An 18,586-nucleotide genomic window follows, 5' to 3' on the forward strand; every position below is an offset into this window, starting at 1 on the left:
GGAAGAGGGAGGGGAGGGTGGGGGAGGGAGGAGAAGGAAGGGAAGAGGGAGGGCAGGATGGGGGAGGGAGGAGAAGGAAGGGAAGAGGGAGGGCAGGATGGGGGAGGGAGGAGAAGGCAGGGATGAAGTGGGGAGAGAATCAGAAAAAGCTGAATTTGAAGCATGCTCGAGGGACGAATTGAGAGGGGGTGTAGGGAAGAGGAGAAAGAGGGGAAGGGAGGGGGAGGGTGATGAGGGTCACTGGAGAGGGGAAGGGCAGTGGGGGAGGAGATATGATGGTGAGGGTGGTGGTGAGTGGGAGTGTGGGGAGGGGGAGAAAACAAGGGGAGCAGATGATTTGGGGAGGAGGGCTAGGGAAGGGATGGGTTGGGGAGGGGGGAGGAGTGGGCTAAGGAGAGGCCCTGGGAGTGGAGGCAGAAAAAGTTGGCACTGTGGTGGGGGGGAGGGGAAGAGACTGGGAGGGAGGAGGTAGCGTGTGGTGGAGGGAGGGGGCAGGTGGAAGTATATATGGAGTGAGGTTCCCTTCTGCATCACACTTGACTCGACTCAGTCACTCAAGATGAACGCTAAGGTAAGATGAGGAGGCTTGAGGAGAGAATCAAAGTTAAGAGATCTACACAGAGATAAATGAAGGGAGAGCTGGCTGTGTTTATTGGATTATAGAACAACATAATATCAAAGCACAGAGATGACACAGAACTAAATGGAGGGACAGCTGGTAGTCAGAGTATTTTAGAGTCTGCTGAAGAACTATACTTAAGTAAATGAAAGGATAGCTTGTAATCAGAACATATATTTAAAACAGCACAGATTTTTCGCAAGGAACCCATTATTTCTTTGGAACATTAAAAACACACAGAGACTATGTTTTACCCAAGCTAAGTCTACAGATAATGGATCGAATAATGCTTTTGATTATTGAAGCACTGAGTTAAAGAAAGCAGTTGGATACTGAATATGAGTAACGATAAATTAACTGTTTTTAGACTGGCTAATCGCATAGATGAGAGGATGATGATAATTCACTGCCCTTACTTTACTTGGGTATTTTAACTGGGCTAAATCCAGACTATGTTACTGAGATTAAGGGATTTTTAGTAGTCTGAAGGTTAACAGAGAGCTTTCAACCCTCTAATTACTAGAATACCGCTCAAGTAAAATAAAACAATGAGTAGACAAAAGGTGAAAGGGTTCAGTATGAGTGTCTAGTGTACATATAGATTCAAACAAAGCAGATGCTAATGAATTTCATGATACAATGTTCATTTGATTTTTAAATGTATTGTACTCCCTCATCTACGTTCCCGGCCTTAATATTTTTCTTTCGTTCTCCTTTTCCTCTTACTTAAGCCCAACTTGAGGGCGTATCCAGAGAGATTTTTGATTGCATTTCAGACCCTTTTCCCTCCTCGCTGTAGGCATAATTTTGCATAACTTTCTTTCCTTCTTTTTCTTTAGTTTTTTTTTTTAACCCCAGTCTCTTCCATCCCTCACGAAATTATGGGCCAGTGATATTTGGCAAGTGGAGCATGTCACCCCTTCCTGCCGTCCTCCATATCTTCATGTTGCTCTTCATGCCTCTCAACAGAATTCTTTCTCTCATCTTTCCAGAATTCTTACTCTTTCTTCCTCTTTCCTTCCTCTCCTTATTTCCTCTCTGTTGAATCTCCTCACTTATTTCCTCTTATTTCCTCTTTACTGAATCCCAACTCTGATTTCCTCTCTGCCTAATATCCATTCTCCTTTCCTCTCTGTCGTATCCCTTCCCTTGTGTCCTTGTAATGCATCCCCAATCTTCTTTCTTCTGTGCAGAATATTTCCTCCCCTTTCCTCTCGCTGAATCCTTACATTCATTTCATGCCTACTTAATACCTGTCATTTTGCCTCTACTGAATCCCTACACTCATTTCCTCCCTGTTTATTACCTACTTTCCTTTTCTCATTACAGAATCTTTACTCTCCCCTCTCTTTTGAATCCCTACTATCACCTCTCTTTTCAATCCCTACTCTTTCCTCCCTTCTGAATCCCTACTATCCTTGCTACTCTACTCAACCACTATTTTCTCTTCTCGTCTGCCAAATACACACATTGCATTCCTTTCACTGAACCCCTTCAATCATTCTCTCTGCTGAATCTCCACTCACGCCACCACCACCCTCCCCACCTCCATCTCTACAACATCCACTGCCAATTCAGTACCTCCCTTCAGTTTCATATGTCTGTCCTCTCTCGCACACAGCTATTATACTCACGACAGACCAACAGGTAAATATATTCGATTGACATAAGCTGGTTCAGGGGGTACAATACTAAAGTTGTTCCAAACCATAAGAAAGTTAATGTTCTCTTCAGTTTCCTGTGTTTGTCCTTCACCCCACGTAGGTCCACACTTCAAGCCATATTTTAGATTTCACAGGGGACACATAACACCTCTTCCTCAGCGATTTATTTTGCAACTTACACCTACTCTCTTAGGTTGTGTGTTTACTTAATAACATACAAGAGGATCATCAGGTCCATGTGCAAAATAAATCGGTGAAGCAAAGGCGTTAAGCTACAGGAGACACGTAACACCTCTTCCTCAACGATTTATTTTGCATTTTATACCTACTCTCTCTTTTATGCTGCGTGTCTACTTAATATCCACACAGCATCTGTTACATAGAAGAGGATTATCAGGGTCCATGAGCAAAATGAATCGGTGAAGCAAAGGCGCAAAGCTACTAAGGCAACTAGATCTACGGCTCTCTGACTCCCTCCTCCCCCACAGATCCTTCTCCTGTTGGCTCTGGTTGCTGTGGCCGCCGCTGACAGGCCCAGACCATCCTACAGCGCGCCTCCTCCCGTAAGTTACAGTGCAGTAGGATTTCAAAGCCTCAACTCCACTATCTAAAGTCTGTCAAAATTCAGCGCTACTTCTGAAAGGGTCTACCAGCAGTTCTAAGCCTGATTGATACTAGAGAGCATTCCTAAACTTCATTCAAATATCTGAAAGTAGCGGCAGTCTTTAGCATATGTCGCTTAACTTATTCAGAAGTGTTTATTCTTTAAGAGGAAACCATCTGAAGGAAGTAGGAGTAAACAATAATATAAAACCGGGTAGTAATGAAGTCCTTGATCATCAGCTGTCTTTACCTACCCCACTACAGCCAAAACGGTAATAGGAAAATTCGTAGTGATGAATATGGTTGATTATTTTTGCTCACCTGCCTATGTACAGTCAAAATAATAATGTAAATAGTCGATGGAATGAAGTGCTTGATCATCAGTTGTCTTTACCTACACAACTACTGCCAAAACAATAATATAAAGACTCGTAGTAATGATGTGGTTGATTATTTCTCCTTACCTGCTCCCACCACAATCAAAACAATAACATAAAAGTCAAAACAATAACATAAGAAGTCGATGGAATGAAGTGCTTGATCATCGGTTGTTCTCATCTACCTCACAACAGCCACCACAACCCACCTACCGCCAGCCCCAGCCCGCCTACCGCCCCAGCAGCTCCGAGGAGTTCGAGGTGCCTAAGTATGGCTACGAGTGGGGTGTTCAGGACGGCGACAGCGGCAACGACTTCAACCACCAGGAGACCCGCGACGACGACAACACCCAGGGGTCGTACTCGGTCCAGCTCCCCGACGGTCGCCTCCAGACAGTCACCTACTACGTCGATGGAGACTCCGGGTACATCGCTGAGGTCGACTACAAGGGTGAGGCTCGCTTTGATTCCGTCGAGTCTCGCGAATACGGCTACGGAAAGTAAACGCGGGAAATTCAGCCTACAACCTTCCGAGCAATACTAAATACGCTTCAACTGTTTTGGATGATAGTGGTCAAAGATAAAGTTCAGTAGTTTCGGAAGATACTGATCCAAAAAAATGATTTCACCACCAGTTCACACTCTCAGACAGCTTTAAATCTCATCAACCAGATCACGGCATTTATCATATAGTCTAGCCATCTCTAGACGATTTTGTTTTGCTTAGAAGAGACCTCTCGACTTGGAGGGGTTAGAGACAGCCTCCTTCAACGCTAGAGGGCTCTCCTAAGTTAAACAAAGTCGTTCAAGGGCAGCAAAAATAACAAAAAAAAACTGGCGCGCTCTGATTCAATGGGCTATATACAGCACGCACCCACATTCCATCACCCACAACCCGTTTCTCACTCTCACTGCCCCGCCCCAACCCCCTTCCCTCCCCTCCCCTCACCACGGGCTATTATTACCACTAGATCTTCACCCTACCCGACCCCTCCACTTGACCCTCTCTCCCTCTCTTACTTTCTCACTTGCTCACTCCCTCCCGGCCAGTCGCTCACCGCCCCAAATCCATATTCAGGAGCAGGAACCGGATTTCGCCCCTGCCTCCTCAACCCCGAGTCATTTTTCTGGATCACTATCGACCTACGGGCTTTTGTGAACTACCTGTCTGTCTTTCTGTCTATTTATTTGATTTTCCTTCCCAGTAGTCGTGAAAATGTACAAAAATATTATTTAATAAACTTGCAATAGTGAACATTTGGGTTTCATATGCTTATTACTGCTTCTGTTTTCTTTTGTATATATTTTCTAGTCATTACTTTGATCTTAGCTGCTAGAATGATTCCCTTACTGGATGTTTAACGTTCTCACTTCGATGGCACTTTTTTTTTTGTCTGTTCCTGCTACATTTGATTTTTTTTTTTTTTTTCAGCTTAGGAGTGGCTTTTCAAAATAGGCAGGTTAGATATAAACCTTGCTTAACCTCCTCACTACTAAGGCGTTTTCCCAAAGTTGAATGAAATCGTCCAGAGATAGCCAGAGTAAAAAGAAAATGCTTTATCAGACAGAAGGAGTTAAGGTGATATGCGGTACATGGATAAACTTCCCATGTAGACTGTAATAGCAATATGATTAATGGTTTTCAGTAGCCCATGATCTTTGTTGACGTGTGTGTGATGCAAGAATTATTTCCACACCCTAGATGTTGTGGGCTGAGGAAACGCAATAATTTTAGTCTTAGGATTCAAGTTGATCCGTAACTGTTGTGTCTTATCAATAAAGAGCATTACTTTCTGAGGACATAATTCTTCTGTTTGGATAATGAACAATATAATGAAATCAAGGCACAGCGTCATGGTGTTTACGTTTTGTGGAGTATATTTGCTGTGGACTACTTATAACACGACGGCCTAAGGTGTATATGCCAATTTCTTTACCTGGTCATCTCGTTCTTTTGTTTTGATGTGGTAACTGTTCAATAATAGTTTAGTTTTGTAGTAGATCTGATTTACGGTGGTCCGGTCCGGTCTTGTGATGATACTGTTCCATATTCGTTGTCTCCTAGGATGGTTCTAAATGATGGTTCTTTCTTGCGCCGGTTCTGTTCTACGAGTGCTTTGTTCCATGATGGTTCTGTTTTATGATGGTTCTGTCCTATGATGGTTCTGTCACATGATGGCTCTGTCACATGAAGGTTCTGTCTCATGATGGTTCTGTCTCATGATGGTTCTGTCACATGATGGCTCTGTCACATGAAGGTTCTGTCTCATGATGGTTCTGTCCCACGATGGTTCTGTTCTATGATGGTTGTGTCCCATAATGGTTGTGTCCTATGATGGTTGTGTCCTATGATGGTTGTGTCCTATGATGGTTGTGTCTCATGATGGTTGTGTCTCATGATGGTTGTGTCTCATGATGGTTGTGTCACATGATGGTTGTGTCACATGATGGTTCTGTCCCATGATGGTTCTGTCCTATGATGGTTCTGTCCCATGATGGTTCTGTCCCATGATGGTTCTGTCCCATGATAGTTCTGTCCCATGATAGTTGTCCCATGATAGTTCTGTCTCATGATGGTTCTGTCCAATGATAGTTCTGTCACATGATGGTTCTGTCCCATGATGGTTCTGTCCCATGAAGGTTCTGTCCCATGAAGGTTTTGTCCCATGATGGTTTTGTCCCATGATGGTTCTGTCCCATGATGGTTCTGTCCTATGATGGTTCTGTCCTATGACGGTTGTGTCTTATGACGGTTCTGTCTCTCATATTTTTCCGTGATAAAACTGTCCTATGATGGTTCTGTCCCATAATGGTTCTGCCCCACGATCTTTCTGTCCGATGATGTTTTTTTCCTGCGATGGTTCTACCGTCTAATGGTTTTGTCCTGTAACGGTTCTGTCCAGTGTGTGTTCTGTCCCATGATGGTTGTGTCCAATTATTACTTTTGTCCAATGGTGATCTTCTCTTTGGTGGTACTGTTATGAGTTTCTGTTATTCCCAAATGGACTTCGGAACAACTCCAGTATTCTATTTCAGCTAACACCACAATATTCTGTTTAGCTAAGAGTGCATGCTCGTAGCCTGAGAGTGTTAATATTGTCGCTAATAACGCTCTCACGGGCAGTACAACTCTAGGATTCCATTTCGGCCAAAACCTGATGATTTTACGCATCTGAGAGTGAGTCTTGTGAGCTGAGGGATAAAATTTGCACAAATACTGGTTTACCTGTGCACGTGAAGCGAGAGAGGAGGTGTTGTGTTATGATGTGTGTGCGCGCGCGCGCGCGCGCGCGTGTGTGTGTGTGTGTGTGTGTGTGTGTGTGTGTGTGTGTGTGTGTTAATAAACAAGTAAAAGACCTCTTTAATCTAATTTCAACCCAAACTTGGTGGGACAGTTGAGGAATAGTCAATAAGGAAACCTATTGTTTTAAAGAACAGTTGGTCTAAGGTTAAAGTCACATGGTTAGATTAGACACTGACCTAGCAAAATCAGCTCAAACTTGGAGGAAGGGTTGAAGGTAAGGCAAGAATGAAGGAACTCAAATTTGAGAAAAATCAGTCAACGGTCAAGGTCACCGTGCAAGATCAAAGTCGGCCCTAATGTGTGGATGCTAACCAAACCACCCAGAGTTTTTATCTGAATTTAAACAATCTAAATGGAAGTGTTGAAGGTCAGCCAAGGAACAGATCTATTGTTATAAAAAAACTTTGTGGTTACTTGTAGAGAAGTTATATATATTAGACTTGTGGACGAGCGGTTGTTATACTTGAGTAGCTTTGTAAGTAGATAATCTTCTTTCCCATTTGTCATTCATTGACAAGGAGAGGTAAAGAATAGTATGGGACTATTTTTATTTGTCTTGGAAATATTAACAAGTCTCTCACACAGAGCGAAGTATAAAGTAGAGTCCCTCTCTCTCTCTCTCTCTCTCTCCCAAGTTGCTAAGCCTTCCTACCTACACCCTGCCGCTTCTATGGCCTCTCTCCTTCTCAGCTCTCTTTCCTAAATTCTGGTGAAACAGGAGTCGTATCACGTGTGTTCCCTGTGGTTGGAAAGTTCTAGAAGCCTTTTTTTTTTTTTTTTTTATGCGAGGAAGAAGGAACCAAAGGCCATGAGCCCGCAGTAACAGTTCCCTCCAAGAGAAAAACAAAATACAATAGAGAGCCAAATTCAAGATCCGATCATTTTGAGATGCCTGGACACACTGCGTTTGAAAGACTGGAGATCATAGGCAGCAGGAAATACAGACAGAGGGAGACAGTTCCAGAGCTGACCTGTTGCATAAATGAAAGACTGGGAGTAACGGTTAACTCTTGCATTAGAGAGTTGGACAGAAAAGGGATGAGAGTTTGCTGACAGACGGGTGCTACGCGCCCGTCGTAGAGGTGGAGGAATGCAAGCAGACAGTTCAGAGGAGCAGTGACCATTAAAGTAGCGATAGAAAAGAGATAAAGATGCAACAGAGCGGCGAAGAGACAGAGGTTGAAGGGAGTCAGTAAGAGGAGGAGAGTTAATGAGATGAAAAGCCTTTGACTCCACCCTATTGAGAAGAGCTGTATGTGGGGAGCCTCCCCACACATGAGAGTTGTACTCCACACAGGGGCGGATAAAACCCATGTATAGAGTCAACAATTGTGCAGGGGTAAAGAAAGAGCGGAGTCGGCTTAGCACACCCAATCTCTTGGATGCAGATTTTACAAGAGATGTAATATGATTTTTCCAAGATAAGTCCCGAGTAAATGAAACCCCAAGCATGTTCAAGGATGATGCAGGATTAAGCTGAATATTATTAAACATTAGTGGGTATACCTGTGGAAGATTTTGTTGGGTTGATAGGTGTAAGAACTGAGTCTTAGATGCATTAAAGACAACCATATTATTTTTACCTCAGTCAGAGATACGAGCCAAGTCAGACATTAGGTGTGCCATAGCCTCATCCCTTGTTTGTTGAAGTAACTGTTGAGATGGGCGTTGCGGGAACCGAATGGAAAGGTGAAGGGTGGAGTCATCAGCGTATGAGTGGATAGGGTTAGATGTACAGCTTAGAAGATCATTGATGAATAAAAGGAAGAGAGTTGGTGATAGGACAGAGCCCTGAGGAACACCACTGTTGATAGATCTAGGAGAAGAACGATAGCCGTCTACAACAGCGGCTATAGAACGACCAGAAAGGAAACTAGCGATGAAGGCACAGATAGAAGGATAGAAACCGTAGGAGGGCAGTTTGGAAATTAAAGATTTATGCCAGACTCGATCGAAAGCCTTTGAGATGTCAAGTGCAATGGCAAAGCTTTCTCCAAAGTCCCGAAAGGAGGATGACCAGGAGTCTGAAAGGTAGGTGAGAAGATCGCCAGTGGAGCGTCCCTGACGGAACCCATACTGACGATCGGAAAGAAGGTTGTGATAGGAAAGATGCCTTAAAATTTTTCTATTAAGAATTGACTCGAAAACTTTTGAAATACAGGACGTTAAAGCAATTGGACGATAGTTGGAGGGTTGGGAGTGGTCACCCTTCTTTGGGACTGGCTGAATGAGAGCAAACTTCCAGCAAGAAGGAAAGGTACAAGTTGACAGACAAAGGCGAAAGAGTTTGCCTAGGCAGGGTGTAAGCACAGAAGCACAGTTCTTGAGAACAACAGGAGGGACCCCATCAGGCCCATATGCCTTGTTAGTACCGAGGCCAGTGATGGCAGAAAATACATCAACTGAAGAAATTTTAATGTCAGCCATGAGGAAGTCAGAGGGGGGAAGTGATGGAGGAACAGCACCGGAATCGTCTAAGGTGGAATTGGAGGAGAAAGTCTGTGCGAAGAGATCTGTTTTATCAGTAGAAGAAATAGCTACAGAACCATCAGAGTAGAAAAGAGGAGGGAAGGATGATGAGGTAAAGTTGTTAGAAAGATTTTTGGCAAGGTGCCAGAATGAACGGGAAGAATTCGAGTTGGAGAGTTGAGAGCATTTAGTATGGATGAAATTATTTTTTGTAGAGCGAAGAACAGACTTAGCACGATTCCGGGCAGAAACGTAAAGACGATGTGATTCAGGGGTGGGTTGGCTCCGGTACCTTTTGTAGGCCTTCTCCTTGTTGCGGACAGCATTAGAACAAGCGTGATTAAACCAAGGCTTTCTTGCGTTAGTCAAAGGATATGAGAAAGGAATGTATGCTTCCATGCCCGAGAGAATAACCTCTGTAATGCGCAAGGCACACTCAGATGGCTCACGTCCATGGAAGCAATAATCATTCCAGGGAAAATCAGAGAAGTACTGCCTGAGGGCCTCCCAGTCTGCAGCTCCAAAATGCCACAGACGACGCTTCCCTGGAGGGTCCACAGGCCATACCGGAGTGATAGGAGAGGTTAAGGTAATAAGGTTGTGATCGGAGGAGCCCAACGGAGAGAAAAGATTAACAGAGTAAGCAGAAGGATTAGTTGTGAGGAAGAGGTCAAGTATGTTGGAGTTCTCTCCAAGGCGGTCAGGGATACGGGTAGGGTGCTGTACAAGCTGCTCTAGGTCATTGTGTGTGAGTATGTGTGTATGTGTGTAAGTGTGTTCACCTAGTGATCGCTGACAAACTAACTGCATCATCTCCTGACTGGCTACTTCCTAGTCTGTCGTCAGCTTTTCCTCAGTGTAACTTGCAAGATCATTTCCCATTCCCAGGCTCGCATAGAGCTGTCTATCTGTCTATTTATCTATCTATTTATCTATTTGTCTATTATGATTTGTAATTATAATATGGAGTCCTAACATATGCTCGGCCGCGCCGCTGACGGTCCTCCGACAGCAACCACCATTGACAAACGCTAATCTATTAGTACATAATATTGATTATAATATTGTATACATATAATATTTATAGTAAATAGTGATTATTCAGTAATATTACATTTTAAACAAGTTGTATACATATTTGAATAAATGCATTAAAAGTAAATTATTTAACTGTAATACAGTATGTACCTGGGTTATTGTAGTGGCATTGTGGTAATTGTTACAAAATATTGTGGTAATGCATAATTGTGTTGGCCTTATAATTGTAGTTACATTTTGTTAATGCAACTGTTACATAAGTGTCTTGGCCTTATAATTGTAGTTAAAGTTATATAAAAGTTACATCTTGTTAATGCAACTGTTACATAAATGGTACATATTGTTTGTAGTTACATAATTGTAGTTAAAGTTACATAAAAGTTACATCTTGTTAATGCAACTGTTACATAAATGGTACATATTGTTTGTAGTTACATAATTGTAGCAAGTGTAACATAATGCAATCGTTTGTCGTTACACAATTATAATATGGAGTTACATAATTGTTACATATCGTTTGTAGTTACATAATTGTAGCAAGTGTAACATAATGCAATCGTTTGTCGTTACATAATTGTTACATATCGTTTGTAGTTACATAATTGTAGCAAGTGTAACATAATGCAATCGTTTGTCGTTACATAATTGTTACATATCGTTTGTAGTTACATAATTGTAGCAAGTGTAACATAATGCAATCGTTTGTCGTTACATAATTGTAACATATCGTTTGTAGTTACATAATTGTAATAATTGCAGTCCTGACATATGAATCCGGTCATGCTGCGGTCGATGATAGTGATGATGTGCCATGCCACTTGCTTGTGGAGACAACAATTTGCTTTTTTGTTTGTAGTTTATGTGGTATTTTGGCATATGTAGTAACACACTTTTCATTTGTTTGTTATGTGATCTTACCCTATTTCTCTTTTTTCTTTCTTACTTTTTCTTTCTTTCTTTTTTTTTGTATGTATTGATTTTCTATAGTTTGTTTTTCTTCGCTTGTGTACGCTTTTTCTATGTTGTTCATGGTTGCATAATTACTGGCTAATTTCCTTGGGATACTTTTTAAAAGTTTAGTTTATATTGCACAGGTATTACTGAAAATGATATTATATAGTCCCATATTTTATTATTTTATAAAATATATATATATATATATATATATATATATATATATATATATATATATATATATATATATATATATATATATATATATATATATTATATACTATATACAGTATTAACTATATACACTGACTTGTTCTTCACTTGTGTACCTATCGTGGGCAATATATGTGTCAGCACTGTGTGGAAATCATTGTCTTCACGATTGTGTTGAAGATGTTCACTCTTGCTAACGTCATTTGTGTTGGCCATTTTTTTTTCTCTAGTTTACCTTGTAACTTAATTTATATGTTTCCACTAGGTAGCTTTAATTAATAAATGTTTAATACACTTCTTTTAATCTCTCACTGAGTAACTGTGATGGTATATTTTCTTTATCACTTTGTAGATATAATAATGTATAGCTGTACGTATGAAACACGTATTTTATGTAGGTATAAATGGTAACACTCGTTGGTAGTAAATAAATGTTATAATAAATGAATGAATATATACAGTGTAGAATATTTATTGTTGGTGATGATTATTTAGTGTTTGAGTTAGGCAGATAACTGAGGTAAGTATGTGTATTTAAGCCGTAACTATACAGCACGTTTTATATGTTTGTGCAGAAGCTTATTGTCTATCACTGTGTAATGTATAAATGAAGTAACTATGTAACTCACTAATTTTTACCGTGGTGGGAAATGGTGTGAGTGGTGGTGCAGGTGGTGTGTTGACCGACGTGGCGTCTTTTCAGCAAGCACGCATGATGACGTCGACTTCCCACACTGGTAGCTGTGGTGAGTGAATGAGTAGCGATGAGTAACTTGAGTGAAGACGAGTGAGTAAGATGAGTTGTGAATATGGACTTGGTATTTGCTTCGTCGTCTTGACCTTTTCACTCCTGCGTCAGCGGTGGAGGTTGGGTGGATGTAGCAGAGAGAGGAGGGTGAGGTCTGGTGGTTATGAGTTGTGAGTCGTGTCTCACTCTTCGTTTGTTTGTTTTGTTGTTCTTCCTCGAGGTATTCGTGGTCCTTTTTTTTTCTTGTGATTTACTCGTTGTAGGATGAAGACTGCCGCTACTTGTAGGTGCGTGTAGAAGATTATACAGATGACTCGTGGAGTTGTTACTTGTAGTTGATTGTAGATGGTTGTAGTTCGTTGGTTCGTCGTAGAAATTTCAAGACTGTTTGTATCAGTACTTTGTTAAACTACTTGCAAGGCGTCCTGTGACCTCTTCACCTCTACATCAGCGTGATGATCGGGGAGACGGAGGGGGCTGGTTGGAGAGAATACTGTCAGGAGCTGGTTGTGAGTTGTTGGTTGTGAGAGTTTTTTTTTTTTTTTTTTTTCAATCTTGATATTTTGTAGGAATTCACTGTTGATTCGTAGACGAGGTTCGTATACATTCGCTGCTACCAAATGTTATAAAAAAAGACTTTGTAGTTACTTGTAGTGGAGTTTATATATATATTTATTAGACTTGTGGACGAGCGGTTGGTATACTTGAGTAGCTTTGTAAGTAGATAATCTCCTTTCCCATTTGTCATTCAATGATAAGGAGAGGTAAAGAATAGTATGGGACTATTTTTATTTGTCTTGGAAATATTAACAAATCTCTCACACAGAGCGAAGTATAAAGTAGAGTCCCGCTAGCTATCTCCCTATCTCTCTATCTCTCTCTCTCTCTCTCCCAAGTTGCTAAGCCTTCCTCCCTACACCCTGCCGCTTCTATGGTCTCTCTCCTTCTCAGCTCTTTCCTAAATTCTTGTGAAACAGGAGTCGTATCATGTGTGTTCCCTGTGGTTGGAAAGTTCCAGAAGCCTGTGTGTGAGTATGTGTGTATGTGTGTTCACCTGGTGATCGCTGACAAACTAACTGCATCATCTCCTGACTGGCTACTTCCTAGTCTGTGGTCAGCTTTTCCTCAGTGTAACTTGCAAGATCATTTCCCATTCCCAGGCTCGCATAGAGCTGTCTATCTGTCTATTTATCTATTTGTCTATTATGATTTGTAATTATAATATGGAGTCCTAACACTATTAGTTTTTAGAATGAAAGGTCAGAGGTCATGGTCACAAGGCAAGGTCAGCATAAAATAGTTTTTATTCGTTTTAGACCAAATTTTGTGGAAAGGTTGAAAATATTAAGAGAATAAATCGATTCGATTTTGATGCAATCAGTCGAAGGTCAAGGTCACGGTGAAAGGTCAAGGGCCACGGGCTCTAGGCAGGGTCAGCTTAAACAATTTTGATCTGATTTGAACCTAACCTTCTACGAGTGTTAGGATTTAACAAGAACGGTTGGATTCAGTCTGTGATGAAGCGGTCGAAGATCAAGGTCTATAGGCATGGTAAAAGTTTGACTCTTGCTTGTGTGCAAACAGAATAACTAAAACAACTCTTATGTGATTTCAGTCAAAACTGGTGGATGAGTTGAGGATCGCTAAAAATGTTGAATAATTGTATGTAAGGTGAAGATCACAGAACAAATTTAACTATTCGACGCTGAGGGCTATTGGTGGGCGCAGGTGTTGCTCTCGGGTTGCTCCTTCAAGTTCTCATTTGTGATAGTCTCTGTGCTCTCACCGATGTAGTGGTCACTGGTTCCTTGTCAGCTTAACGCTTAACACATTCAGTCTCCCTTGACTCGTTCCCAGCTAAATAAAATCGTCTGGCATTAACTAGAGTGCGTTATTAGAGTTGTGTCGACATTGAAAGCATTAACAGTACCAGTATTAACACTCACATTCCTGTCACTCATTTTGAGGTGCATAAAATCGTCTGGATTTGGCTGGAAAACAATACTAGAGTTGTGTAGAAGATGACGAGGTTATTAATACCGGGAAAAATACTCTCAGACTACTATGACTCTCCCCCATCTGAACAAAATCGGCTGTAATTACCTTAAATACAATACTGGTGTTATCCTCCACCATGGGATTGTTAGCAGTTCCCGTTTTAACACCCGCAGGTTATTACATTCACTCTTAGCTGAATAAAATTGTCTTACACTGGTTGGAATATAACCTTAGTATCATTCCGACCACTGAAGAGTTAACTTTCCTTGCACACCACGTTCAAATCATTATCACACTCGTTTTCTTCGTAACCCTTTGTATTTTGCTTCAGTTTCCCATATGAGGCCAGTTTTCTCTTTTGCACTGCAGATATCGTAGCTTCTACTCCCCCTTCAATTCAGTCGATGACCAATTGTAGTCAGACTGAAAGGTCGATTTGACTGGTGACGAAGGGAATTTCTCTCTCTCTCTCTCTCTCTCTCTCTCATATGGAAGGCTCATCAAATTTCATACAACCACGACTTTAGTATTCAACTTGTGTGGTACAGTTCCGTCTGGGTAAAACTAGCGAACCATAGTCAGGGAGTGAATACATAAATTGCATCAGTCTACTGGACCCAATATAACTATCACCGTACACATCTGCTCAAACAAAGCTGGAAATGCTACTTATCAAGGCCTTTAATCAGTTGACGTAACTCATGATAACCTTTTGATTTTACTGAGCTTTGTTGAGATCATTTGTAATGAAGAGGTTCTATCCATTCACTACGATGTCGTGTTATTCGTTTTTCTCGTATAATAAGTAGGTGATTTGACTGGAGTTAGGTAAGACTTCTGGTAATGATGGAGTTAACGAAGATTTATTGTAATATCGGTTCGATAAATCTCTCGTGTTTTTTTTTTTTTTGGGGGGGAGGGGGATACTAAGAACAAAATATGAAAAGACTGTCATCAGATGAGGAGATTAATGGAAATTGTTTCTAACCCTTTCACCACGAGGGTTTTCCTGCAATTTAAATAAAAGTCGTCTGGAAGTAATAGAAAAAAAAAAAAGGCTAAACGTCAACATTAATACTGAGGTTATGTATTGTCCAAAACCACTTTGCTCGCTCACCTCATACAGTTCAGTACAAACAGTAGTCTTGAACTGTTTTGTGTCAGCCATTTTTCTATGTCCACAGACAGCTTACAATCAATACCCTACGAAGCAATGGATCCTTTATCCTCTATATTACTAGCTTATTTCCGTGTCAGTTTAGAAAGATGCAACTTACTTGTTTATATTGTATTTTTTCGTTTTATTTTTATTTGTTTTAAGTGGCATACACCTGGTAAAGCAATATGCACCCCTTATCTCTTTATCTTTTGGTTTGATTAACTTCACCAGAAAGCAACCATTTCAACTAAGTAAAGTCAGTGAGTAGTGACAACGATCAAATTATAGGGAAAATACTTAAAATATCCATGTCCCTTTCCAGTTATTTGTCAGCTTAACATTCTTGATATTTTCTGCATTTTGCAGCCGAATGTTCATTGCTCCTGAATAAGATAGTAGAGCAAGATAATACTACAACCCTATATTCTTTTCATATCACTTACTGTATTCATAATTATACTTTCTTCTTCTTTACCCTCGAACTTTGCCTAAAATTTCCATCTCTCCGCTTTGAATGATAAGATGTAGCAATAAATTAACACTAGAATATGATGCTAGTTGAGACGGGGTGCTGAAAGGATGTAGAGCTGCATTATTGTCCTTTTTTGCCCCTGAGCTGTGTGAATTAAGTTGTAAAAGAATGAAAGTCTGGGCCAAGTTAGAGTAAAACGCGTATAACAATGTATTCTACTGTTATTCTCTTGTTACAGTTCAGCATTTGGGATGGAGAGATGATAGGTTTACGCCAAATTAAAGTGGAGAGGATATAGACCAAGTGACAGAGAACATAGCACTTCAGTTTGCTGGTCTATTAGTTATCAGTTCCTCTGGGGTTCGAAAATAAACTGAAGTCAAAACAAGGCAAAGTATCGATTACACAAAGGTCGCAAAGGCAATATTAAAATCCCCTGCTAGAATACATACCCAGGTTCAGAATTGTACTCATCTCTCCCTATTTCCTCCCCCCCCCCCTCTCTCTCTCTCTCTTAATCTCACTGTATACAAACGTTTTAATTCACGTGTGAAAAGGGTCCACGTGGGGTAGAAACTATTGTATTTTCCGAGTACCATATCCGCATGTGTGCATAATTCATCCATTGGCAAACACACCTTTTCTTAGAGTCTCATCGGCCCGAGAATCGAACCCGGGTATACCCACTTCTGGACGTGCCAGAGCCACCTACTTCCCCCTAAACAAAGCAACAAGCAAGATCACGACATGCGTCACAGGCCACAGGGAACGGATTCGGATTTTGACAGCTTTAAGACGCTTGCCCAAATGACAAATTAATTTCTTCTCCCATATGATTTGGTGGAAGGAACGAAGCAGGTGATGGTGTTAACTCTCCTTCAACTGGCTCTGCGGATCCCTCCCTACTGTCTCGTTTAGATCTCTCATTCATATTTTGTCAAATTTCTATTAAAACGGTCTTATTTTTATATGTGTTTGACTATGCCCAACGACTTTACAGTCCGCTCCCTGCGCCACAGAAATACTCCTATGTACCACACACCTTCACATGTCACCACCACAATGCTAATCTTTAACCGGTGATACTAAATTCGTGCAAGGGCTGTCTCATTCAGGACGGGTGTATTGGTAGTAGAAGGGGTGTTTTTGCTTATCTGTGAGTCTTGTGGTAGCTCATAAGTCTGCTTTAACGAAGTTCAGATCCTTAAGCTGTTCCCTGCCCCAGCCGGGAATCAAACTCGTGTCCATTAGGATCTCAGACCACCGCTCTGCCGACTCGGCCACCGCCTACCCGTCTGAAAGTCTATCCTAAAAAGAAAGAAGTTATCTAGAGAAGCAAGGCAGCATTTTATACACTGAACGTGCCTCAGTTTCACATACCAATTATGACCGATTTCGACCATTTCCGAGTAAGGGCAAGGCAGTGGCGGGTAAGAAATGGACCTCTTAAGACAGGAAAACGTTGCCTTGGCCCTTTCCCAGCGGGTGGTGCATGGCTGCTTCATTGAAGCTGACACCAGGAGACTTGTTTAAGTGAGAAATCCTAACAGTCCAGAGAGTAAAAAATAAATTCCAAACGGGGTGACCAAGGGCCCAGAGTTAACTGTTTCACAGGGAGGGGCACTAATCCTCCACCAACCCCACTTGACAAGTAGGGATGCCAACAGCATCTGGTGTTCCCGGGCGGTCACCCATCAAAGTATTAACCAGAGCCAACTTTGCTTAACTTCGCTGATCGGACGGGAAGCTATGTACTCAACGTGGTATGGCCGTTTATATATATATATATATATATATATATATATATATATATATATATATATATATATATATATATATATATATATATATATATATATATATTATATATATATATATATATATATATATATATATATATAGAGAGAGAGAGAGAGAGAGAGAGAGAGAGAGGAGGTTGACAGATATCGAGTAACATTTTATTTTTTAGCAGCAGACGCTTAAGTTCAGTGGTGAGAAATTCTAACGTTCACAGGTATAACTTAGTTGAAGTGGAAGTACATGTGAACAGGAACTTTACTCATAGGCTTATGTCTGTAATACTAGTGCGATTATCATATTAATATAATCTCCATCACAATTAGACCTATCAGTGCTAAGTACCAACAGACTATAAATCAAAACGAAAATATTAAAAACAGTACAATAAAGTTAACCGATTCTATTCAATGACTTTTTTTTCTTTTTTGTTATTCCATGTGTTTTTGATTAGCTATGGAAAAATGTTTGAAATGAAGTAATTTCAAGTAGACGTCCCTAATGACATCATTGCTAGCGATCCCTCCTAGAGCTAAATAAACTTGTCTGACAGTGCAAAAGCAAGAAAATATTCTGTATGATCATCGTATTGAAGGATTTACGTGAAACTGATAAAGGTAATTTTTTATGGTATATAATTCTGAGTAAATAATGAGTAAATAGAGAGTGAGTCGTCCTGTCTCGGCTACCTCCCTTTCCTTGGGGGAAGCAGCCTAGGTATATAGATAGATAGATATAATTCTGTCCAGTACATTATTTAGTTTCAATAAATTCTCTGTTCAAATACATATGCCCTTACAGACAAAAACATGATACTAAGGTGCAGCAGTGAAGATACTAAGTCCATCTTTTCAGTCAGAGATATCCCCCCAAAGTTCAGTTAAAATCACCCGGTACTTTCCATAACATTTTAGGACTTCCCACGGCTAACAGGGTTGACGGAGATTTTTGCAGACTTATCCAGCCCTACATGAATAAAATAGGTTGACGTTAGCTACAAGTGAAGAAGAAAGGCGTTACATATTCATGGGACTAATATTCTTCTACTGTATCAGGGACTTTTTCAATATAGTTCTGAATAGTTAAAATATATACAGCAGAACTAATCATCACACACACACACACACACACACACACGCACACACACGCGCACACACACGCGCACACACAC

At 40.8% G+C, this 18,586-nt stretch overlaps 1 protein-coding gene and 1 pseudogene across 1 annotated transcript; one reads left to right on the top strand and one right to left on the bottom strand.

The window, feature by feature from the left end:
- The first annotated feature begins 559 nt into the window (after positions 1 to 559).
- LOC145403147 (cuticle protein 19-like) lies at positions 560 to 3,767 on the top strand. The gene is made up of 3 exons (XM_080274969.1): positions 560 to 571; positions 2,772 to 2,846; positions 3,459 to 3,767. Exons 1-3 carry the CDS (start codon positions 560 to 562, stop codon positions 3,765 to 3,767), a joined length of 396 nt encoding a protein of 131 aa, XP_080131095.1.
- Positions 3,768 to 17,276: 13,509 nt separating this feature from the next.
- Positions 17,277 to 17,395, bottom strand: LOC145403450 (5S ribosomal RNA; annotated as a pseudogene).
- Between the last annotated feature and the right edge of the window lie 1,191 nt (positions 17,396 to 18,586).

The sequence above is a fragment of the Coenobita brevimanus genome, chromosome 60 (genome assembly GCF_032717465.1).
Source record: "Coenobita brevimanus isolate Jiangsu-jjx chromosome 60, ASM3271746v2, whole genome shotgun sequence".
Classification (NCBI taxonomy): Eukaryota; Metazoa; Arthropoda; class Malacostraca; order Decapoda; family Coenobitidae; genus Coenobita; species Coenobita brevimanus.